Source organism: Balaenoptera acutorostrata, chromosome 3 (assembly GCF_949987535.1).
Source record: "Balaenoptera acutorostrata chromosome 3, mBalAcu1.1, whole genome shotgun sequence".
Taxonomy (NCBI): domain Eukaryota; kingdom Metazoa; phylum Chordata; class Mammalia; order Artiodactyla; family Balaenopteridae; genus Balaenoptera; species Balaenoptera acutorostrata.
In genome coordinates this window covers 132515283-132540520 of record NC_080066.1, presented here as the reverse complement: position 1 = coordinate 132540520, position 25238 = coordinate 132515283, and the positions used below count along the sequence as shown (strand labels likewise).

General features: G+C 42.5%; 1 protein-coding gene across 1 annotated transcript in view; it reads left to right on the top strand.

Moving 5' to 3' along the window:
* Positions 1-25238, top strand: part of NID2 (nidogen 2) — an 84531-nt gene that overhangs the window by 19366 nt on the left and 39927 nt on the right. The window contains exons 5-8 of the mRNA XM_007192995.2: positions 11023-11172; positions 11600-11845; positions 13362-13562; positions 14908-15138. Coding sequence (XP_007193057.2) covers positions 11023-11172; positions 11600-11845; positions 13362-13562; positions 14908-15138 — 828 coding nt within the window. The remainder of the gene's footprint in view (positions 1-11022; positions 11173-11599; positions 11846-13361; positions 13563-14907; positions 15139-25238) is intronic.

Below are 25238 nucleotides of genomic sequence, written 5' to 3'. Positions count from 1 at the left end.
GCTTCTGGATGATGTCTACCACTGACATCTTAGAAATGGCAAAATGCCTTTGAAACAGCTGGTTAATACAATGAAACATTTAGGGAAAAAAATCTAACTAGAAGTTTTTGAAACGCGAAGAAAAAAGAAATCAACCACCATATTAGCAGAGAGGGAAAGCTTTAAAACTTGAAAGCAGAAAGGGAAAAATAGGTGAACCTCTGGTTTCACCTCAGGCTTTAGGAAGACTTGGTATCCATGGGGAATTTGTTCCAGGATCCCCCCGCAGATACCAAAATCTTTGGATGCTCAAGCCCCTTAGACAGCCCTCCGTATCCACGGTTCTGCATCCTCAGGCCCCCCCAAATGCGGGTTCCCCTAACCGCAGATCCTTAACATTGCACAGGATCCGCCGTTCCTTGAATCTGCGGAGATAGCGGGGAGCTGACTGTATAGAACCACGCAATTGGTTTTTCTTGGCAGTGAACTTTGTTTTTTCAAACAAAACGTTGGCATCCCAGAGGTCCATCAGGCAAAAGTGGACTCCCTCTGGGAAAGGCGGTGGGCGGGGTGGCAGAGACTCCCACCAAAGAGCGCCTGCTAACTGTCCAGCCTCAAGCCATCTTGCCCAGCTTTTCCTACTGATGCAGTGGAGGAGTGTGGATTTTGGTGTTTGATGGACTTGAGCTTGACCCCCAGCTCTGCTATGTGGTTTGGGATAAGACATTTTCTCTGTTTGACTCTCATTTTCTTCAGCTATAAAATGGAGATAATGTAGACCTCATCAAAGAGTTGCGAGAATTAAAATTGGGCATGGAAGTACCATGCCCAGTAAATTTTAATTTCCCCTTGAAGCTTCATAGCAGTCAGCTTGGTAAACCAAGAAATTAAAATTTAAAGCCCTCCCCCAAATATCTCTCCCTTCTCTTTTAAATTTTTTTTTCCCCCTTAGGGACTCTTTTTATAGACTTTTTGTTGAGAAATCTAGATTCTTTTTAGATCATGTCCACACCAGGCAAGAATGTCCCAATTTCACTCTAGTTCTAGCCTCGAGCGTATTATTTGCTTTGTTCTGTTTTCATAGACCAGAGAACCGGCAATAAATTGGATGCACAAGCTTTCTCTGTCTCAGGGGTCTTACTTCTCCAAGCAGCTCTGGAAGCTTGTTGTCAAACCAAAAGTTACCTGAGCATCTGCCCTGTGCCCTTCTCTGACCGGGGCACTAGTGGAAGTTTTCACTGGTATTTATCAAATGTCCACTCAGACTCTGAGAGGAAACTTTGCTTGGATTGCACTAGCACAGTTAATCCTCAGAATCGCCCTGTGGGGTAGATACTATTATCCTTCTCACAGTACAAAGAAGGAAATTGAAGGCTGAAAATACTGAGTGATTTTGTCTGCATAAGAGGCAGACCAGTACTGCAGCGAAGCCGTGAAGATTAGAGCAAGCTGTCAGGTAGCACAGCGCAGGGCAGATTCACCTGTGGTGCCATCAGGGAAGTCTTCATGGAGGAGGGGGGCTTGAGCCAGGCCGTGGGGTCGGAGTCTCAGTTTAGAGAGGGAGAAAGTGGGGCATATTCTGGACAGAGGAGTGACAAGAGTGGAGGTGGTGAGGTGGAAATGGAGAGGGAGGGAGGGAGGGAGTGAGTGAGTTGCGGGCAGGGGATGTGAGAGGCAGCTGCCATCGAGGCTCCAGATGCCTAGGACCAGAGACTGCCGGGGTTGTGGGCAGCAGGACAAGCTTGATTCACAGGGGTCGTAGAGATTTTTAAACCTGCCCAGGTGATGCGATGGGGAGCTGAATTTGACCTCAGTCTGCATGATGAATTGGAAAGGGGGAGGGACACCTGGCTTTCAGAGACCTCAGGTGTTCTCACTCCACCATGGGATCCTGTTGATTCTACTTAGACGGCATTCACGCAGGGCAGGCCCAGGGTGTGAACAGGGATTTCCCTGTGGCTTCTGGTCCAACTCTACTTCTGGCCTTGGGAGAGGCCTCAGGAATGTGTTGCTCAAGCAGCTTCTACCCTGGGATGAATTCGAACAGGCTCTGCTGCCCAGCCCAGCCTTCCAGGCACAAAAGCCCCTCTCCCGGGTGCACCCCCAGGTTGCTGAGGGACTGTGAACAAGAGGCCCCCCATACCTGTGAAGACACCTGCATGGGAGAAACTGCTAGTCTCACGATGGTGGATGTAACCCTCCCCCCAAGGAAAAACAGGGTCCTAGTAACTGTTTGCCCAACGAGCTTCACTATGTACCACACGCATACCCCCAAAACAGATGAAAACTGGAGGGAAAAGCATACCACTGTTTTTCATTATAAAGTTGGATGTGGTTTTTCTTCTTCATCTATCATTCTGTGAGGTGGAAAACCTAAGAAAAATCTGTCCTGCAGTGAAAATGTAGGTCCTTTTTCTTGAGGTAGCAGGAAGTTAAAAGTAAAAGACAGCTCGGCTGCCAGGGGCAGCCCTGCGCAGGAAGCCCACCGTCCCCGTTTGCATGATGAACCCGGTCTGCTAAGTGTTTCTGGAGAAATGAAGACCGAAGGGTGGGTCAGAACAAGTGCAGAGGAGGAGTTTTCCATTTGTGTGAAAAACTCCCAATTAGGACAAGTCTCAAGTACCCTGGCAGCACCTTTGCTTCTTTTCCCTTACATAGCCCCCCTAACCCTACCCCATTTTTCTTTCTGTTAAGGATAGGAGAAGAGTGAAAAGCATTAACTGGAAAAAAGAAATGAGATTTAAAAAATCCTCACGTGAAGTTTCCTTTAGCAACGGTCTAACCTCAGTTAACAAAGCTGCTTCAAACTGAGCTCATTCAAACCTGGCTGGCCTCTGCCCTCCTGCTGGGCCCGAGCTGCCAGCAGACTTGTCCCTATCGTTTCTGACTCTCTGTGACAGGAGCTGCCAGGCAGAGCGTGGGTCCCCGGAGGGTCTGGAAGACAGCCTGCCCCAGTGGGTAAAATTCAGGAGAGAGGAATCTGTGGAATGAAAACTATATTTCTCAAAGTTCAGCTCTAGTCCACTTGTGGCTCTTTCTCCCGTGGCCCTGGTTTAAAATGCTGATTCCACACCCTTCCTCCACCTTCTGACCCAGAATCTGCCTTTTTATTTATTTTTTAAAACATTTATTAATTAATTTATTTAGGCTGCGTGGGGTCTTAGTTGGGGCACACGGGATCTTCAGCTGTGATATGCGGGATCTTTTTTTCAGTTGTGGCACGTAAACTCTTAGCTGCGGCACGCACGCGGGATCTAGTTCCCCGAGTGGGGATTGAGCCCAGGCTCCCTGCATTGGGAGGGCGGAGTCTTACCCACTGGGCCACCAGGGAAGTCCCCAGAATCTGCCTTTTTAAACCAGGTCTCCTGGTGATTCTGAAGCCCATCACACTTGAGTACTGCTGGTATAATGGAAGGAGCATGGGATTTAGAGCCAGAAGATCATATAATCTTTGTGGGCCTCAGTGGTGTCATCTGTAAAGAGGGGATACCACCTCCTCACCAGAATAGGAAGAAGTGTGTGAAAACACATTCAAAACTGTGAGGTACAGAGGCATAGAAACGACCACAGAAAAAGAAAAAGTGCCACTTTGTTTTTGCATCTGCTCACTGCACATCTCATCCAGCTGGGATTTCGACACTGATTCCCCACCTTCACGGAATTCAGCATTTTTGAATCTACCTGCAGTTCCCACAGAAATTTGAGAAGTCACTTTGGCCAGAAGTCTGGCTTTTCTTCCCTGGATAGAGAGCTGCACGTGGGGTCACATTTCTAGGTCCTGTTCTCCCCCTTCATCAGGGAAGGGAAATGGCTCCCAGGCTCCCGGTTCCCTCCACTAAGGGTCTTCACGTGCCCCGCTTGGGGGTTTGGCCTAAGTGGGCCATAAGCACAGCGTTCTGCTTCTCAGCCAGGCCAGGAATGAATGCTAGAGCATTCCCTGAAATCCCAGCCACCGCAGGAGCTAATTGGTCAGATGAAATTCATTCACTACATTAATCAGCATTCTCTGGCTCAGAAATGGAAAGTTTGCAAATATCCTGAACATTGTAATCACTGGATGTAAGAGTCACCCCAGGAGTGGCTAAGGTACAGACTCGTGGGATCTGCCCATTGAGAGTCTGAATTGATAGGTCTAAGGTGTGCCCTAGGAATTTGCATTTTTAATTGGCATCCCAGGTGATTCTGATGCAGTGGTTCCCAGAATCCATAGGGAGGAACGCAGCTGTCCCTCTGAATGGTTGAGTAGTGCCGTGCTGAGGGTATAAGTCCCTGTCAGAGCCGGGGTGGGACTTCCCAGATGCCTCAGAGGTGTTGGGAGAACTGATCTGCCACAAACCTGCTCCAGTAAATGGCAACTCCAGCGTTCCAGTTCCCACGCCAGGAAATGAACATCCCTGTGGACCCCTCTCTTTCTCCTCTTGTCCTCCCCACCCTCCTCTCCTTCCCTCTCTCTACCCTCCCCCAACTCCTTCTCCTCTTCTCTCCCTCCATCCAATTCATCAGCAAACCCTGGCAGCTCCACCTTCAAAGTACTCCAGATTCGGTCCCTTCTCATCCTCTCCACCAGGACCTCCTACTATCAAGGCACCGGCTCATTCCTGAGGTTCCTGTAAGTCAGACCGTGTCACTCTTCTCCCCAGTAGCGTCCCCCCCCTCACTCAGACTAAAGCCCAAATCCTTCCCTTGACCTGTGAGGCCCCACGGGTGAGAACTGGCCAGGATTACCTCTCCCGCCTTCTCCTGTCTCCCTGCCCCTGTTCCTCCCACGCGCCCCGCCAGCCTGACGAGAGCTCCTGCCTCCACTCACCCTCTCCTCCTCCAGGCCTCTGCCCAAAGCTCGTCCTCTCCCCAGGCCCTCCGTGGCTGTGTCATTTAAAAGAAGCAAAGCCACCTTCCGTCTCCAGCCCTCTTGTTCCTCCCCGATTTAAGCTTCTGCACGGTTCTTGACACCATCCGCCGTACTGAATAATTGACCTGTCTGTTGACTGCTGCCTAAAGGGGGGGAATGTAAGCTCCAGGACAGGAATTTTTGTCTCTTTTGTTCCCAGCTGTATCCCTAATTCCTAGTCCAGTGCCGGGCCCATAGGGAGTGCTCGATAAGTATTTGTCTGAATTACTGAAAGAATGAAAGAAAATTGCAACAGGCGTTTACCTTTCATCTAAGCTGACATTGTCAGTGTTACACGTGCACGTCTGCATGTGAAGGCAGGCACGGAAAAGGGATCCCAGTGTTCCTCTGACTAGGAGCGCAGCCATCTTTCCCCCGTGTGACTGGCGTGGGCTGGAAGGCTGAGCTTGTGTTCTTGGCTTAGTGACTCCCATCCTGAGCAAGCAGCTTTACACACACACACACACACACACACACACACACACACACAGTTGAAAAAGATCCCCAAGCCAGCTTACCAATAGTTAATTTAACCCATCGTAATTATAGTTTCAGTCTCGTAATAGCCTTTCATGGGGCCCTGTTATTTTTTTGTTAGAAACTTGCGGTCTGCGTGTCCATGAACTTATAAACTTTGTCACAGTTGCATTTGTAAGTTGCTGGCTGCACTGCTGAGCCTCTCCTTTTACCCATAGAAAAGCCATGCCTCCTCCTAGTGTTTCTGTTCAATTAACCCAACTCAGCACACCTGTGGTCCTCCTCCAGCTCATCTCTCCCTGTTTCATGATCCTCTCTTAGAAGAGGGATCGGGCGGAAGAACAAGCCTTCACAAAACAACAAATAGAGGGAACATAATACAGACCCATCATTTCTTTAATCTGAGGGCAGAACAGTGTTAATGTGGTTTTATTTTTACCTGAATTTCCTGAAAATGACTACCTTTTAGTCCTGCGTCAGATTGCCTTTTTTATCTTGGTGCTCAGAAGTACGCTAAGAAATAACGTGATTTCTGGCAATGAGGTGTGAGAAGGGGTGTCATCCTGATTTTGGAGAGGAGGAAACAGACACGGTGCATTTCTGTGGTTCCTGCAGAGCCACCTGAGTCAGGCTGCTGTTGAACGTCAGAGCTTGGGACCCTCTGCTGCCCCTGCTTCCCTTGTGTTCTGGAGGGAGAGTCCTGATGGCAGTCAACGCCATGAACACACAACTATGCCAGTCCCTCCAGGGGCCGCTTCTTAATACTTGTGACTTTTCAGAGCTGGAGAAACCCAAGATTTTGACAAGTTACATTCATTTATTTTTACTCAAACTGGAATGTTTCCCCCTTATTAAACCGATGGTATAGATAATGATACATTGTTTTCTCACAGCAACCTCTTATCTTTTTTATTATCCATTCTGTTTTTCTGCCTTGAGTTTTGTGTCACTTTCCTGTTTTAAAAAGTGTTCATGGTGATGCCTAATTTTCTATTTTTATCAAACTGGAATTTCTCAGCCGTGTAGGCCTGGTACCAAATCTTGAGTCACCGACTTCACTCTCACTCTGTTCCCAGTCAGATATTCCACTTGAGTCAAGATCGTCCGTCCTGCCAACCCCCAGCTCACTTCTTTCTCAAGAATCTGTAAGCAGCAGTCAAATACTGTCCAGAATTTAATGCTACTGCTGCTACTCAGTTCTCCTACCTGTGCTTTTCTGTCGGCTGTGACAGCCATCTGGACAATCTCTGCTATCTTCTCCCATTAAGCCTGATTTATAAAGTAGGACTCAAACCTGACTGTCGAAGCCTGTGTTGATTAACCCCAGTCACCTGAACAGATCCTTTGCCTGGCTCTCATGATCGATGTCCTTGGGCTCTGCCGGAGGGTGGTTAAGTGCAGCTGTTAAGAATCTGGAGCCAGACTTCCTAGGTTCAGATCCCAACTCCACCACCTACTGCCTGTGTGACTTCAGGAGAGTCACCTTAATCTGTGCCCAGCTTGTTTACCTGCAAAACAGGGATTAAAAAAGTCCCTGCTCTTGTGCAAATTAAAAGAGTTAATAAAGTTCATAGAATAGTACCTGGCATATATCAGGCACTATTTCAATGTTCACTTTGTTATATTCTCACTTGCTGATACAAGTCTACGCTGGCCCCATTGTTACTTCTATGGTGCTACATTCCCACCCTGCCCCAACGTTGGTTTGTTTTCTGTTCTCCCCGGAATACTGGGTAAGTACTGATCTTTCCATTTCTTCTTCCCCTTCCCATTTCCTCCTTTTCAGAGCTAGATGTGGAACACAACTGCCACCCAGTTTTTCCCAGGAGCAGGTTATCTGTCTTCCTCGGGAGCCGGCACCTCACAATAGCACTGGAGCCTAGCACTAGAGTTCTGTGCCATCTTCGCTCAGTCAGCTCCTGGAGTCTCCACCCAACTCCTGCTCCGGGGGGTGCAGAGGCAGAGGTGTGCACAGCCACTTTGCCTCCTGGCAGCCGTGCTTGGGATTGGGATCATCCCCCGTGTCCCGGACAAAGCTTTCTCTTATCTGTAGGCATCCCCCAGCCACACCCCAATTCCTTGGCCATTCCCTTTAGGGACAATAGCATCTGCTCCAGTTCCTTTGTTTCTTGGTAGCACAAATGATTCTCTTTTTTTTTTTTTAAATCTTTATTGGAGTATAATTGCTTTACAATGGTGTGTTAGTTTCTGCTTTACAACAAAGTGAATCAGTTATACATATACATATGTTCCCATATCTCTTCCCTCTTGCATCTCCCACCCTCCCTATCCCACCCCTCTAGGTGGTCACAAAGCACTGAGCTGATCTCCCTGTGCTATGCGGCTGCTTCCCACTAGCTATTTTACATTTGGTAGTGTATATATGTCCATGCCACTCTCTCACCCTGTCACATCTCACCCCTCCCCCTCCCCGTATCCTCAAGCCCATTCTCTAGTAGGTCTGTGTCTTTATTCCCGTCTTGCCACTAGGTTCTTCATGACCTTTTGTTTTTTTTCTTTAGATTCCATATATATGTGTTAGCATACTGTATTTGTTTTTCTCTTTCTGACTTACTTCACTCTGTATGACAGACTCTAACTCCATCCACCTCACTACAAATACCTCCATTTCATCTCTTTTTATGGCTGAGTAATATTCCATTGTATATATGTGCCACATCTTCTTTATCCATTCATCAGATGATGGACACTTAGGTTGCTTCCATGTCCTGGCTATTGTAAATAGAGCTGCAATGAACATTGTGGTACATGACTCTTTTTGAATTACGGTTTTCTCAGGGTATATGCCCAGTAGTGGGATTGCTGGGTCGTATGGTAGTTCTGTTTTTAGTTTTTTAAGGAACCTCCATACTGTTCTCCATAGTGGCTGTATCAATTTACATTCCCACCAACAGTGCAAGAGTGTTCTCTTTTCTCCACACCCTCTCCAGCATTTATTGTTTGTAGATTTTTTGATGATGGCCATTCTGACCGGTGTGAGATGATATCTCATTGTAGTTTTGATTTGCATTTCTCTAATGATTAATGATGTTGAGCATTCTTTCATGTGTCTGTTGGCAATCTGTATATCTTCTTTGGAGAAATGTCTATTTAGGTCTTCTGCCCATTTTTGGATTGGGTTGTTTTTTTTTTGTCATTGAGCTGCATGAGCTGCTTGTAAATCTTGGAGATTAATCCTTTGTCAGTTGCTTCATTTGCAAATATTTTCTCCCATTCTGAGGGTTGTCTTTTCGTCTTGTTTATGATTTCCTTTGCTGTGCAAAAGCTTTTAAGTTTCATTAGGTCCCATTTGTTTATTTGTGTTTTTATTTCCATTTCTCTAGGAGCTGGGTCAAAAAGGATCTTGCTGTGATTTATGTCATAGAGTGTTCTGCCTATGTTTTCCTCTAAGAGTTTGATAGTGTCTGGCCTTACACTTAGGTCTTTAATCCATTTTGAGTTTTTTTGTGTGTATGGTGTCAGGGAGTGTTCTACTTTCATACTTTTACATGTACGTGTCCAGTTTTCCCAGCACCACTTATTGAAGAGGCTGTCTTTTCTCCACTGTATATGCTTGCCTCCTTTATCAAAGATAAGGTGACCATAGGTGCGTGGGTTTATCTCTGGGCTTTCTATCCTATTCCATTGATCTATATTTCTGTTTTTGTGCCAGTACCAAACTGTCTTGATTACTGTAGCTTTGTAATATTGTCTGAAGTCAGGGAGCCTGATTCCTCCAGCTCCATTTTTCGTTCTCAAGATTGCTTTGGCTATTCGGGGTCTTTTCTGTTTCCATACAAACTGTGAAATTTTTTGTTCTAGTTCTGTGAAAAATGCCAGTGGTAGTTTGATAGGGATTGCATTGAATCTGTAGATCGCTTTGGGTAGTAGAGTCATTTTCACAATGTTGATTCTTCCAATCCAAGAACATGGTATATCACTCCATCTATTTGTATCATCTTTAATTTCTTTCATCAGTGTCTTATAATTTTCTGCATACAGGTCTTTTGTCTCCTTAGGTAGGTTTATTCCTAGATATTTTATTCTTTTTGTTGCAATGGTAAACGGGAGTGTTTTCTTAATTTCACTTTCAGATTTTTCATCATTAGTATTATAGGAATGCAAGAGATTTCTGTGCATTAATTTTGTATCCTGCTACTTTACCAAATTCATTGATTAGCTCTAGGAGTTTTCTGGTAGCATCTTTAGGATTCTCTATGTATAGTATCATGTCATCTGCAAACAGTGACAGCTTTACTTCTTCTTTTCCCATTTGGATTCCTTTTATTTATTTGTCTTCTCTGATTGCTGTGGCTAACACTTCCAAAACTATGTTGAATAATAGTGGTGAAAGTGGGCAACCTTGTCTTGTTCCTGATCTTAGTGGAAATGGTTTCAGTTTTTCACCATTGAGGACAATGTTGGCTGTGGGTTTGTCATATATGGCCTTTATTATGTTGAGGAAAGTTCCCTCTATGCCTACTTTCTGCAGGGCTTTTATCATAAATGGGTGTTGAATTTTGTCAAAAGCTTTCTCTGCATCTATTGAGATGATCATATGGTTTTTCTCCTTCAATTTGTTAATATGATGTATCACGTTGATTGATTTGCATGTATTGAAGAATCCTTGCATTCCTGGAATAAACCCCACTTGATCATGGTGTATGATGCTTTTAATGTGCTGTTGGATTCTGTTTGCTAGTATTTTGTTGAGGATTTTTGCATCTATGTTCATCAGTGATATTGGCCTGTAGTTTTCTTTCTTTGTGACATCTTTGTCTGGTTTTGGTATCAGGGAGGGAGGAACACTCCCCAACTCATTCTACGAGGCCACCATCACCCTGATACCAAAACCAGACAAAGATGTCTTTCTTTTTTTAATGGGCTAAATAAGTGGGAGCTGGAAGGAACAGCTACTGGAGAGCACTGAGCTTACCCAGGTCCACATGGCTTCCTAGAGAATGGTGACTATGGCCGGGCTCTCCGCTACTGCCCTGACATCCGGCTCAGGCCACACCCACCACGAGAAACCCTGCAAAGGCACAGAGCCTTTCACAGCCAGGCTCCCTGTTTCCTCCCCCTCCATCTCCACCTGCCTCCCATACACTTTCTTTAGGGTGTGTGTGTGTATGTGTGTTCTTTCTTTAATGCCCTTCTTCTCTTTCAGAAAAAAAATTTTTTTTCTGGGAAGTAAGACAAGCTATAGGTTATTCTCTTCAAGTTCAGGGTTACCAAAAATAAAAGAATGGTTAGACAGAAGACCGTGTTCATTAGTTTCTCTCTTTGGTCTTCCTCTCGGAAGCTCATTAATATTAGTTTGAACCGTATAAAAGTGCTGACCTTTGGCCATTTTTGACCCAGAAAATGGCAGTTCAACCTAACACGTACTTCCTGGTTGCCTTTCCTGTCACTGCACCGAGGGGTGCAGTCCCATCCTCGCTCACCAGCTCTGCAGAGAGACCAGATGGGAGCAGTCAGCAGTACTTCTTGCCAGCAGACAAAGCAAGTTAATTCCCCCGAGTTGAATGTTATTTCCGTCTCTTAATCATCAAAACCCCATTTGTTTATTACAATCTAAATGGATTTTATGGAGCAGATGCTGTGTCCGTGATGAACCTTGGCAACCATGATGCTGGAATCCCTTAGTCCTTTACATGCAAGTTTGTTTTACTTTCCAGTCTTCGTGTACAACGCTGCCAACAAGGAGACCTGCGAACACAACCACGAGCGGTGCTCCCGGCACGCCTTCTGCACTGACTACGCCACGGGCTTCTGCTGCCACTGTCGGTCCAGGTTTTACGGGAACGGGAAGCACTGTCTGCCTGAAGGTGAGGGGTGCTGGCTTGATTGGGGCGGGGGCTGCTCTGGGTCTGTTTCTGTCCCTTGCTGTTTCCAGCTGCCAGTGTGAGCTCTGTTTATGGACCTTGTGTCTCTGCTGCTGGAATCAAAGCCCGAGCAACTTGCAGGTGCTCCTAAACGTTTGAGGAATGAACACGCTTGGGCTGATTTCCCAACTTGATTAAACAGAAATGTTTCCTCCCTTTTGGCTAGCTCCTTAGGGTCCAAGTGGACAGGAGAGAGGGAGGATGGGAGAAGAGAGATCAAAGGCAGGTCTGTTTCGTACCTAGATGGGTAGCGGGTGGGTTAGGGAGTCGTGAAAAGGGCTGAAGGTGGAGTGTGGGGAGCTGTCAGTGGGATAGTTTTATCTGTGCGTGTGGACGACGTTCAAGGCTGACGGGGTTTGCTGTCTCTCAGGGACACCTCATCGAGTCAATGGGAAGGTGAGTGGGCACCTCCGCGTGGGCCACACGCCCGTGCACTTCACCGACGCGGACCTGCACGCTTATGTGGTGGGTGACGACGGCAGAGCCTACCTGGCCATCGGCCACATCCCGCAGCCCGCCGCCCAGGCCCTTCTCCCGCTCACGCCGATCGGAGGCCTGTTTGGCTGGCTCTTTGCTTTAGAAAGACCAGGCTGGGAGAACGGCTTCAGCCTCACAGGTGAGGAGGGCCACAGGTCACCATGGCTTTGGCGGCCTGGAGCCTTGGGTTTTCATTCAGTAGTCGTCCAAAGTTTCAGAGCCACACTGGTGTAGTTTTTCTGCCCCGAGGTAGTTGGGGATGGTTTGGCCTTGCAGGACTGTTTTTTTAAAAATTATTTTTGGCTGTGTTGGGTCTTCGTTTCTGTGCGAGGGCTTTCTCCCATTGTGGCAAGCGGGGCCACTCTTCATCGCAGTGCGCGGGCCTCTCACTATGGCGGCCTCTCTTGTTGCGGAGCACAGACTCCAGACGCGCAGGCTCAGTAGTTGTGGCTCACGGGCCTAGTTGCTCCGCGGCATGTGGGATCTTCCCAGACCAGGGCTCAAACCCCTGTCCCCTGCATTAGCAGGCAGATTCTCAACCACTGCGCCACCAGGGAAGCCCCAGGACTGTTTTTAAAAGACAGTGATTTCTTCTAAAGGTTCTCCAGGTTGTTCTGAGAATAGGATGATCCCATTTAGAGCATTCATGCCCTCTTACCCCAGTTTGTTGAAGCTTCTGTGTAATTCAGGTGTCACTCACAGATCTGCCAAAGAGGGATGCAGGTGGTAGTTCCAGGGCACCTGGAGATGATTTTACTTCATGGGGGAGGGGTGCCTTTCCTCTTTGTCCCCTGATGACTCTGATCTATAATAGTATAGACAGGGCTTCTCAGACTTTAACCCACCTGCACATCACCTGGGGCCTCGGGAAAGTGCAGGTTCTGATTCAGTAGGCCGGGGGTGGCAGGCCTGGGGTGTCTGTGATCCTGTTTTCCTAGCAAGCTTCCAGGAGATGATAATGCTGGTCTAAGGACCACCCTTTGATAGCAAGGGTGTAGAGAATACTTTCTGGCTTCTCACCTCACTACCCCTTGTTTCCTAGTGGATTTATCTTTATTGCACATAAAGTGTGAGAGAAAAGTTCTTGGCCCACCTCCAGCTGTAGAGCTCAGTAGGCATTTGTAGGATCTTGCTCTAATCAAGTTTTGATAAAACCTTGAGTCAAAAGTAGCTAAATAAAATACAGTATACCTAGTTACATTTGAATTTCAGATAAACAATTAATAATTGAATAATTTAGTATAAGTATGCCCCAAATATTGTATGGGACATACTTATACTAAAAATGTTTTTTATTCATCTGATATTCAAATGTAAATGGGTATCCTGGGGATTTTTGATTGTTTTTGTTAAGTCTGACAGCCATAGAAAGAGAAAGGTCGAGGATATTCCTAGGGGTTTATTTTTCACAGAAAACAAGTTCCTACAAAGAGAAGCAGTGTGAGATGGGATAGAATGGAACCATGCTCTTTAACAGAAAATTCGGGGAACTGGTGAGATCAACAGCTGATAGTACTTAACCTTGGTTATCAGATCTCCTTAGGCACCATCCCCAACAGTAGCAGAAATTGGGAAGTGGAAGTATGCACTGGTGATTATTGCTGGAAGATGCAAGGCCTCCTTTCATCCCTGGGCTGGATTTTTTTCCTCTCCAGGTGCTACCTTTATCCATGACATGGAAGTTACTTTCTACCCAGGAGAGGAAAGGGTTCGAATCACTCAAACTGCTGAGGGGCTGGACCCAGAGAACTATCTGAGCATTCAAACCAACATTCAAGGCCAGGTGCCTTACATCCCAGCAAACTTCACAGCCCACATTGCTCCCTACAAGGAGCTCTACCACTACTCGGACTCAGGTACGTGCAACCAGTTCTCACTCCGTAAAATGGGGATGGTGTGTATCTCACGAGATAGTTGTGAGGATTATGTGAGTGACTACGTGGAATGTCCTTATAGAACAGTGTGTGGCACATGAAATGAGCTCAGTGTTTTTTATTATTCTTGTTATTTTATTAGTGTGAGAAAAGTGCTGGCTGTTGTACACAAGAATATCAACATCCCTACCCAATATTTGCAGATAATAATAACATAATAACAACCTTGTCTATGGCATGGGGAGGGATGGTATAATTTTGTACAGTTTTTAACCATCCTGCTCTCTGGGCTGTGGAAAAATATTGATTATTGGAATTTATACTTGTTCTGTAACCTTGTTTCAGCCTGCTTTGAAATCAGAGATTCCGCACAGTGTTGTAAAACTACCACTAGATTTGGAGTCAGAAGACAGGAATTCTTATCATGGATGTGTTTAAAATATGTGGGGAATAAGATCACTTACTGTCTGAGAGCTTATTTTCTCATCTTTAGAATGAGAATAATCACCCCTTTTCTGTCTCTCTTACATGGTTGATGTGTAAGGTGTGATGTGTTCTGTAAGACACCCCCTGATTTTGAGACGCTGCCCCAATCTCGGTTGCTGTCCTGCAGCACAGTGGTTTGTTCTGAGTTGTGCCTTTGCTTCTCATGCGGTGTGAGAGCTGGAAGCCAGGCAAGAGGCACAGGGAAGAGAATGGGCAGCAGAGATCTGGCCTGGGCACAGGGTAGCTGATGGCTAGAAAACTGCCTGGCCTCCCAACTCTGCACCCAGATGGAGATAAAAGACCCCTGCCCCTTTCCCCAGAAGCCTCCAGACTTAAGTGCAAGGTGTTGGAAGTCTTCTTTTCTGTGCACTGATGGATGGATTGGTTGAAAACCTGGGGGGAGCGGGGTAGAGTCAGGCCAACTTAAGTTCCAGTTCCAGCTCTGCATACCAGCTTTGCTTCTTAGACTACTTAATTAACTCTTTAACCTCTGTGAGACTCTCCACACAAGATGGCAGGGCCCACCTCACTGGCTGCTGTGAGGAATAAATGAGGCACTGCTTATAGAGTGCTGGGCATTGGCTGGCATATAGTAAAGTTTATTCTTTGCGAATATTGACAGCAGTGATTATACCTCCTCCCTCTCAGTGCTTTGGTTTTACATCTACGTGGGTTCTTGGGATTGCCTTGCAGGTTTCCCCATATAAACTCAAACTTCCCAAAGGGACATGCTCCAGCAACTACATTAAAAACTGTGTAGAGAAACTCACCTCACATAAAAAAAACCTCTATATTTAATATTTGTAAATTTCCTCGTTTGACTGAATAATGTCTATTGCAGCTGTGACCTCCACAAGTTCCAGAGCCTACTCTCTCACGTTGGGTGCCGTCAACCAAACACGGTCCTACCGCATCCACCAGAACATCACTTACCAGGCATGCAGGCATGCCCCCAGACACTGGGCCACCCCCACCACCCAGCAGCTGAATGTGGACCGGGTCTTTGCCTTGTACACGGATGAAGAAAAAGTGCTCAGATTCGCTGTGACCAATCAAATTGGCCCTGTTGAAGGTATGGTTTCCCTTTTTTGTTATTGCTGGGCAAAAATTATATCCAACCTTCTTTCTTTCATGCCTTTTGAGTGGCCTCAGAATGATTCACATAGGTTACTAAGGGTAACTGAGTGCCAGGCTCTGTTAGGTGCTGGGTGTAAGGATGAATAAAGCAGGGTCCTGTCCTTGAGAGGTAGAAATGGAACTTTTAGAATAGTGTTCCTGCCAAGATCAGGAATAGAGCATATACATGAGGCTGGTTTGCTGCAACACCCAATTTTGTGTGCCGTCTGTGTTGGGGATACACCTGTGAACAGCGTGTGGCCAAGTTAGGAGGGAGATTGATGCTGACAAATATTTGTTATGATTGTGATAAGTGCAGGGTACTGTGAGCCTAGTTGCAAGGTTCAGGAATGATGTCCCCAACGAAGTGAAATTTTAGCTAAAACTTAAAAGATGAGAAGGATTTCACCAAATCAAGGTGTGGGACAAAGAGCCAGAGCCTAAAAGAACAAAATGAAATAGAACTTGCATGTATGAAAAAAACCAAGTTAGCATCATACTTAATGAGGAAAGACTGGTTGCTTTCCCTCTAAGATCAGAAAGAAGATGCCTGCTCTTGATACTTCACTTCATCACTGTACTAGAAGTTCTAGCCAGGGCAGTTAGGCAAGAAAATGGAAAAAAAAAAAAAAAAAGCCATCTAGATTGGAAAGGAAGAAGTAAAATTATCTCTGTTCTCCTCTGACATGATCTTATTGGTAGAAAAACTAAGGAATTCATTAATTAAAAAAAACTATTTGAACTAATAAGTTCAGTAAGGTTGCAGGATATAAGATCGGTATACAAAAATTAATTGTATTTCTATAAAGTAGCAATGAGTAAACTGAAAAGGAAATTAAGAAAACGATTCCATTTCCAAAAGAATAAAATATTTAGGAATACATTTTTAGGAAGAAGTGCAATGCTTTTACATTGACATCTATAAATGTTTCTGAAAACAAAGATGGCTTAAATAAATGGAAAGACATTCTAAGTTCATGGATCAGAAGACATATTGTGTTTTTTAAATTATTTTTTAATTGAAGTATAGTTGATTTACAATACTGTGTTAATTTCTGCTGTACAGCAAAGTGACTCAGTTATACACATATATATATATTCTTCTTTTATTCTTTTCCATTATGGTTTATCCCAGGAGATTCAATATAGTTCCCTGTGCTATACAGTAGGACCTTGTTTATCCATTCTAAATGTAATAGTTTGCATCTCCTAACCCCAAACTCCCAGTTAATCCCTTCCCCTCCCCACCAACCCCCTTGGCAACCACAAGCGGAAGACATAATATTGTTAAGATGGCAGTGCTTTCTAAATTGATCTATAGATTCAACACAATCCTGTCAGCTAGCTTTTTTGCAGAAACTGAAAAGTTGATCCTAAAATTCATATAAAAATTTAAAGAACCTAGAATAGCCAAAACAATCTTGAAAAGGAACAGAGTTGGAGGAATCATACCTCCTGATTTCAAAACTTAAGAGTAATCAATACAGTGCGGTCCTCTAATAAGGATAGATATACAGATCAATGGGAATAGAAGTGAGAATCCAGAAATAAGCACTCACATTTACAGTCAATTGATTTTTGACAAGGATGCCAAAACAACTCAATAAGGAGAAAGAGTACTCTTTTTAACAAATGGTTCTGGGATAACTCTGGATATCCACATGCAAAAGGATGAAGATGGTCACAGCAATAAGACAAGAGAAAGAAAAGACATCCAGATTGGAAGGGAAGAAGTAAAACTGTCACTATTTACAGATGACATGACACTATATAGAGAAAACCCTAAAGTCTCCACCAAAAAATTATTATGACTAATAAATGAATTCAGTATAGTTGCAAGATACAAGATTAATGTGCACAAGTCTGTTGCTCTTCTATACACTAATAATGAACTATCAGAAAGAGAAAGCAAGAAAAAAATCCCATTTAGAATCACATCAAAAAGAATAAAATACTTAGGAATAAACTTAGCCAAGGAGGTGAAAGACCCATACTCTGAAAAGTATAAGACATTTATGAAGAAAATTGAATATGATACAAAGAAATGGAAAGATATGCATGTTCATGGACTGGAAGAATTAATATTGTTAAAATGTCCATACTAGTGAAAACAAACTACAGATTTAATGCAATCCCTATCAAAATGCCCAGGACATTTTTTTTCACAGGAATGAAAACAGATAATCTGAATTAGAACAAATAATCTGAAAATTTATATGGAACCACAGAAGACCCCAAATAGCCACAGCAATCTTGAGAAAAAAGAAGAAAGCTGGAAGTATCATGCCCCTGGACTTCAGACTATACTACAAAACTACAGTAATCAAAACAGTATTATGGTACTGTTATAAAAACATACCCATAAATCAATGGAACAGAATAGAGATCCCAGAAATAAACGCACACATTTATAAACAGCTCATAAAACTCAATACCAAAAACTAACCCAATTAAAAATTGGGCAGATGACCTGAATAGACATTTTTCCAAAATAGGCATACAGATGGCCAACAGGCACATGAAAAGATGCTCAACATATCCAACATGTATATCCAACATATATAAATAGCTCATACAATTCAACATTAAAAAAACCCCAAACAACTCATTGAAAAATGGGCAGAAGAACTGAATAGAAATTTTTCCAAAGAGGAAATGCAGATGGCCAATAGGTACATGAAAAGATGCTCAACATCGCTAATCATCAGGGAAATGCAAATCAAAACCACAATGAGATAGCCATTCTGACAGATGTGAGGTGCTATCATCAAAAAGAACACAAATAGGGGCTTCCTTGGTGGCGCAGTGGTTGAGAATCTGCCTGCCGATGCAGGGGACACGGGTTCGAGCCCTGGTCTGGGAAGATCCCACATGCCGCGGAGCAACTAGGCCCGTGAGCCACAACTACTGAGCCTGCGCGTCTGGAGCCTGTGCTCTGCAACAAGAGAGGCCGCGACAGTGAAAGGCCCGCGCACCGCGATGAAGAGTGGCCCCCGCTCGCCGCAACTAGAGAAAGCTCTCGCACAGAAACGAAGACCCAACACAGCCAAAAATAAATAATTAAAACAAACAAACAAAAAAAGAACACAAATAAATGTGTTGGCAAGGATGTGGAGAAAATGGAACCCTTGTACACTGTTGGTGGGAATGTAAATCTGTGCAGCCACTGTGGAAAACAGTTTGGAGGTTCCTCAAAAAACTAAAAATAGAACTACCATATGATCCAGCAATTCTATTCCTGGGTATGTATCTGAAGAAAATGAAAAAAAAATTCGAGAAGATACATGTGCCCCAACGTTAATAGCACAATTATTTACAATGGCCAAGACATGGAAGGAACCCAAGTGCCAATCAACAGATGAATGGATAAAGAACACTTGGTACACACACACACACACACACACACACACACGAATACTATTTGGCCATGAAAAAGAGTGAAATTTTGCCATTTGCAACAACACGATGGACTTGAAGGGTTTTATGCTTAGTAAGATAAGTCAGACAGGGAAAGACAAATACTGTATGCTGTAACTTATATGTGGAATCCAAAAAAACATGAATGAAATGAATATAACAAAACAGAAATAGATATGGAGGACAAACTAGTGGTTACCAGTGGGGAGAGGGACGGAGGGAGGGACAAGATAGGGATAGGGGATTAAGAGATACAAACTACTATATATAAAATAACCTATAAGGATATACTGTACAGCACAGGGAATATAGCTAATAGTTTATAATAACTTTAAATGGAGTATGATTTATAAAAATATTGAATCACTATGTTATACAGCTGAAACTTATATAATATTGTAAATCAACTATACTTCAATTAAAAAATGAAATTGCATATGCAAACGTTGCATATGCAAACCTGTAAGCATTTTGCCTAATTGTAAAGCATTATAAAATATTGAAGTATTGTTAAATCTATTTCTAGACAAACAAGAATTGCAGTAAAATTGAATAATACTCATTAGAAAAAGAATGAAGATGGACCTCTATTTCACATCATAAACAAAAATTAACTGAAAATGGGTCAAAGGCCTTAATGTACTTAAATTAAAATTTTAGAGAAAACTTAGGGGTGAACTTTTGTGACCCTGAATTTGGCAATGGCTTCTTCAATATTATGCTAAAAGTACAAGCAACAAAAGAAAAAAATAGATAGATGGGGTGTCATCAAAATTAAAAACTTTGGGGAATTCCCTGGTGGTCCAGTGGGTAGGATTCAGTGCTGCCGTGGCCCGGGTTCAATCCCTGGTTTGGGAACTAAGATCCTGCAAGCCAAGCAGCACGGCCAAAAAAAAAAAAAAAAAAAATTAAAAACATTTGTGCTTCAGAGGGCATTATCAACAAAGTGAAATACAACCTACAGAATAGGACAAAATATTTGCAAATCATATATTTAATAAGAGACTTGTATCTAGAATATATGAAGAACTTTTACAACTCAATGAGACAAATAATCTAATTAAAAGATAGGCAAAAAATTTGGATAGGTATTTCTCCAAAGACATCATCGAATGAGCCCATGAAAAAATGCTCAACATCATTAATCATCAGGAAAATGCAAAAATCAAAACCTTAATGAGATACTACTTTATATGTATGTGAATGGCTATAGTCAAAAAATGGATAATAGCACATATTGGTGGGCATGTGGAGAAACTGAAACCCTCATATGTTGCTGGTATGCATGTAAAATGGTGTAACTGTGGAAAACAGCAGTTTCTCAAAAAAGTTAAACACAAAGTTACTATTTGACTGAGTAACTCTACTCCTAGTTATATACCAAGAGAAAGAAAGAAAAGCTTATGATAGCCAAAAGGTGGAAACAACCCAAATTCCCATCAATTGATGAATAGATTTTTAGAGTGTCGTAACTCTCCAATTATAATAGATGGTATGGATAAGGATAGTATTAAATTTAGGTTAATGAATGGTGAAATTTGCTATAATACTAATAAGGGTGCGAGTTTTTTGTCATGTTAATAAGATTAGGCGTGCTATTAATGAAATAACTTATGTAACTTCAGGCACTCAGAAGTGGAATGGAGATAGTCCTAGTTTTATGGTTAGGGCTATTGTTATTACTACTGATACTGTTGGATTAAAGATTTTTGTAATGGTTCATTGGCCGGAATATAATAGGTTAAGGAGAAAAGCTATTATATGTAATATTGATGTGGTAGCTTGTGTTAGAAAATATTTAGTGGACGCTTCTATAGCTCGTGGGTTGAACTTTTTTATCATGATGGGGATAATGGCTAATATTTCTTTCAAATCCGATTCAGATAAGTAGTCAGTGAGAGCTGGTTATTACAGTTATGGTCCCTGAGAGAATTGTTGTTAGGATGATGATAAAGATGATGGATTTTATTAGTACTGGAAGGATATAAACCAACATATTCGGGGTATGGGGCCAATAGCTCATTTAGCTGACCTTAGCATAGAATATAGTGTAATACGGTAGCACGAAGAATTTTGAATTCTTAAGGATAGGTTCAATTCCTGTGATTCTAGAAATAAGAAGGCTTAAACCTCTATTATTTACTCTATCAAAGTAACTCTTTTATCAGACATATTTCTTATGTTTGTGGAGGGATGCTTGATGTTATAAGAGGTAGTGAGGCATGCCATATGCATAGGGCTAGTGTTAGTGGTAGGAAGTTTGTTCACAGTAGATGTATTAACTGAGCATATTGGAATCGAGAGTAGGATGCTCAAAATCATAGGAAAGAAACTGTTAATAATAGTGTCTTTATAATAAAGTTTTGTATATAGTTCTAATATGCGGGGGTTGTGGAATGCTCCTAGAAAGAGGATTGTTGTGAAAATATTTATTATAATGGCATATTCTTTTTTTTTTTAATTTGTTTATTTATTTATTTATTTATTTATTTATGGCTGTGTTGGGTCTTCGTTTCTGTGCGAGGGCTTTCTCCAGTTGCGGCGAGCGGGGGCCACTCTTCAGCGCGGTGCGCGGGCCTCTCACTATCGCGGCCTCTCTTGTTGCGGAGCACAGGCTCCAGACGCGCAGGCTCAGTAGTTGTGGCTCACGGGCTTAGTTGCTCCGTGGCATGTGGGATCTTCCCAGACCAGGGCTCGAACCCGTGTCCCCTGCATTAGCAAGCAGATTCCTAACTACTGCGCCACCAGGGAAGCCCTATAATGGCATATTCTAAGAAAAATGTAATGAATGGGCCTGCTGCATATTCTACGTTGAAACCCGATATGAGTTCAGATTCTCCTTCTGTTGTTAGGTCAAAGGGGGCCTGGTTAGTTTCTGCTAGAGAGGAGATAAATCACAGCTAGGGGTCATGATGGGAAGATTATTCATAAATGTTCTTGTGTTGTGATGAGGGTCGAGAAAGTAAAAGTTCCATTTATTTAAAGGGCTGATAGAAGAATAATTGCTAGTATTACTTCATATGAAATTGTTTGTGCTACTGCTCGTAGGGCTGCAATTAATACATATTTTGAGTTGGAAGCCCATCCGGATCATAAGATGGACTATACGGCGAGGCTTGACATAGCTATTATAAATAACACCCCTAGATTTATATTAATGAGGGGATAAGGTATAGGTAGAGGAATTCATATGATTAGGGCTAGGGTTAGGGCTAGGATTGGTGCAATAATAAATATGGAAATGGAGGATGTAGCTGGTTGTAATGGTTCTTTAATGAATAATTTGTGTCAACAATAGGTTGTAATAGGCCATATGGTCCAACAACATTTGGTCCTTTTCAAAGTTGCATATAACCTAGGATTTTTCGTTCAATTAATGTGAGGAATGCCATGGCTAGGAGAATGGGGATAACGAGTATTAAGATGTTAATTATAAACATTTTGTTAGGGAGAGGATTTGAACCTCCAGTTACAAAGGTTTAAGTTTTACGCAATTACTGGGCTCTGCCACCTTAACAAACCCTGTTCTTGGGTAATATTTTGTATATATTAATTAAATTAAGATTATATCATTAACTGGTTTATCAGGTGCTTTTTAAAAGTGGGCCTTATTTCTCTTGTCCTTTTGAACTGAGAGAAATATATAATAGATAGGAACCGACCTGGATTACTCCGGTCTGAACTTAGATCACGTAGGACTTTAATCATTGAACAAATGAACCTTTAATAGAGGTTACACCATTGGGGTGTCCGGATCCAACATCGAGATCGTAAACCCTATTGTTGATATGAACTCTAGAAGAGGATTGAGCTGTTACCCCTAGGCTAACTTGTTCCATTGATAAATTTTTGGATCAAGAAATGATGATATGTTGTTTTTTTTTTATTTTAATTAATTAATTAATTAATTTATGGCTGTGTTGGGTCTTCGCTTCTGTGCGAAGGCTTCCTCTAGTTGTGGCAAGTGGGGGCCACTCTTCATCGCAGTGCGCGGGCCTCTCACTATTCGCGGCCTCTTGTTGCGGAGCACAGGCTCCAGACGCGCAGGCTCAGTAATTGTGGCTCACGGGCCCAGTTGCTCCGTGGCATGTGGGATCCTCCCAGACCAGGGCTCGAACCCGTGTCCCCTGCACTGGCAGGCAGACTCTCAACCACTGCGCCACCAGGGAAGCCCCGAGAAATGATGATATGTTTTGACTAGTAAGTCTAGACTTCAATCACTCAGAGCCTTTTTTGTTCTCTGAGCTCACTCCAACCAAAATTGTCAACCCATGTAAAAATTTGTTATCCCTTAGTGGTTTAGTTAGTCTTTTGGGGGGTTAGTTAAAGCTGCGTAGGGTCTTCTCATCTTATTTTATTATTCCCGCCTCTTCATGGGAAGGTCAATTTCACTGATTGAAAGTAAGAGACAGTAAAACCCTCATGAGGCCATTCATACAAGTCCTTATTTAGAGAACAAATGATTATGCTACCTTTGCACGGCCAGGATACCATGGTCGTTTAACAGTTGTCACTGGGCCGGCAGTGCCTCTACTGCTAGTTATGCAAGAAGTGATGTTTTTGGTAAACAGGCAGGGTTTATGTTTGCCGAGTTCCTTTTACTTTTTAAAATCTTTCCTTGAGTGCATGCCTGTGTTGGATTAACAGCTTACTTAATAAATAATTTAATGTTGCGTTGTGTTCATTTGCTGTTAATTATCAGTATAGTATTAGTTACTGATGTAAGCTCATGCAAGGAGAAATATTTCTTGTTACTCATATTAACATTATTGCCTCTATTGGTCAATAGACTAGTCCAGTATAAAGCTAGGAGTTGATTTGCTCATTATTGGTATTAAGATAAAGTTACTGTTGAGCTTGAACGTTTTCTTAATTGGTGGCTGCTTTTAAGCCAACTATGGTGTTGTTTTTACTCTCTAGATAAGGTTGTATCCATTTCTAAAAAGCTGTACCTTTTTAGATTAACATTTAAAAATACATTAAAATTTATGACTTTTTTGGTAATTTTTAAAGTTGAACTAAGATTCTTTTCCTGGACAACCAGCTATCACCAGGCTCATTAGGCTTGTCACCTCTACTTATAAATCTTCTTATAATAAATCTACTTATTTTGCTACATAGATGAGTTTGTTCTAATAAACTGTTCATAAGTAACTCATCTGGTTTCAGGATGTTTAACTTAAGTTCTCTTCGTTAAATGTTTACTAGTTAAATCATTATGCAAAATGTACAAGGGGTTAACTGCTTTTTATTACTTTTAATGTTTCATCATTCCCTTACCGTATGGTCTCTGTAATGCCAGAGGATATTTTAAATTTCTATCCCCTATACTTTAAATGTTGAGTAAATGTTTTATTTAATTTGCTTATATTAGTGAAACTTGTGGGGGGTTGGCTAGATTTAGTTCAAAGTGTTCATAAATTATGAAATCTCCTAGGGGTAAACTAGGTGCTACTATGTAAGCTAGGCTTTGATTTATCCAAACACACTTTCCAGTGTGCTTACCTTGTTACGACTTGTCTCCTCTCACATAATTAGTGTTTAGTAATAGATTGTAGGAAGCTATTGTAATACTTGAGGAAGGTGATGGGCAGTGTGTGCTTACTTCATGGCCTTATTCAGTTAAGCACTGTATTCTTAGTTTGCTACTAAATCCTCCTTTGGTTTTTAGTTTTCATAAAAACCTACGTGTAGTGAGAAATACATTCTTGAGATAGAAAATGTAGCCCGTTTCTTCCCACTCCATAGGTTACACCTTGACCTAATGTTTTTATGTATAATTATGCTTACTTTTATTCCTTTTTAGGGCTTGCTGAAGACGGCATATAGGCTGAATTAGCCAGGGTTGGTGAGGTTTATTGGGGTTTATTGATTATAGAGCAGGCTCCTGTAGAGGGGTGTGAAGCACTGCCAAGCCCTTTGAGTTTTAAGCTGCTGCTGGTAGTACTCTGGCGAATAATTTTGTTATAATAATTATTTGGGTTTAGGGTTAAGCATAGTGGGGTGTCTAATCCCAGTTTGGGTCTTAGCTGTCGTGTAATTAGGAAATACTAAAGTCACTTTCGCAGTCTATTTTTATTTTAGCTATGGCTTTTTACAGCTTAATTAAAATTTAACTTTATGTTACTCTTTAATACACTTTCCGCTGAATTTCTATTAATTTGGGTTAATCGTTTGATCGTGGTGGCTGGCTCGAAATTTACCAACCCTAGTTAATGTAACTTAGTTGAACTTTTGTTTATCACTTAATTTTAATCACTGCTGTTTCCCGTGGGTGTGTGGTTAAGCAAGGTGTTATGAGCTACTAGTATTAGTGGACTTGATGACAGGTCCTTTTAATGATTTAGAGGGCATTCTCACGGGGGCTCAGATGCTTGCATGTGTAATTTTATTAAAAACCAATAGAAAGGCTAGGACCAAACCTATGTGTTTATGGAGTTGATAAACTCATCTAGGCACTTTCAGTGTCTTGCTTTAGGTTTTAAGCTACATTAACAAGTTGTGTTTATATTGTGAAGTAACATGTATATCGTTGTTTTGTATGATTTGTGCTAGATTTAGTATTAAAATTTTGATAAAAATGGTCCATAGAGCTAGGGAGATGCCTATCTATATAAATGGCAAATATCTAAGTAATTC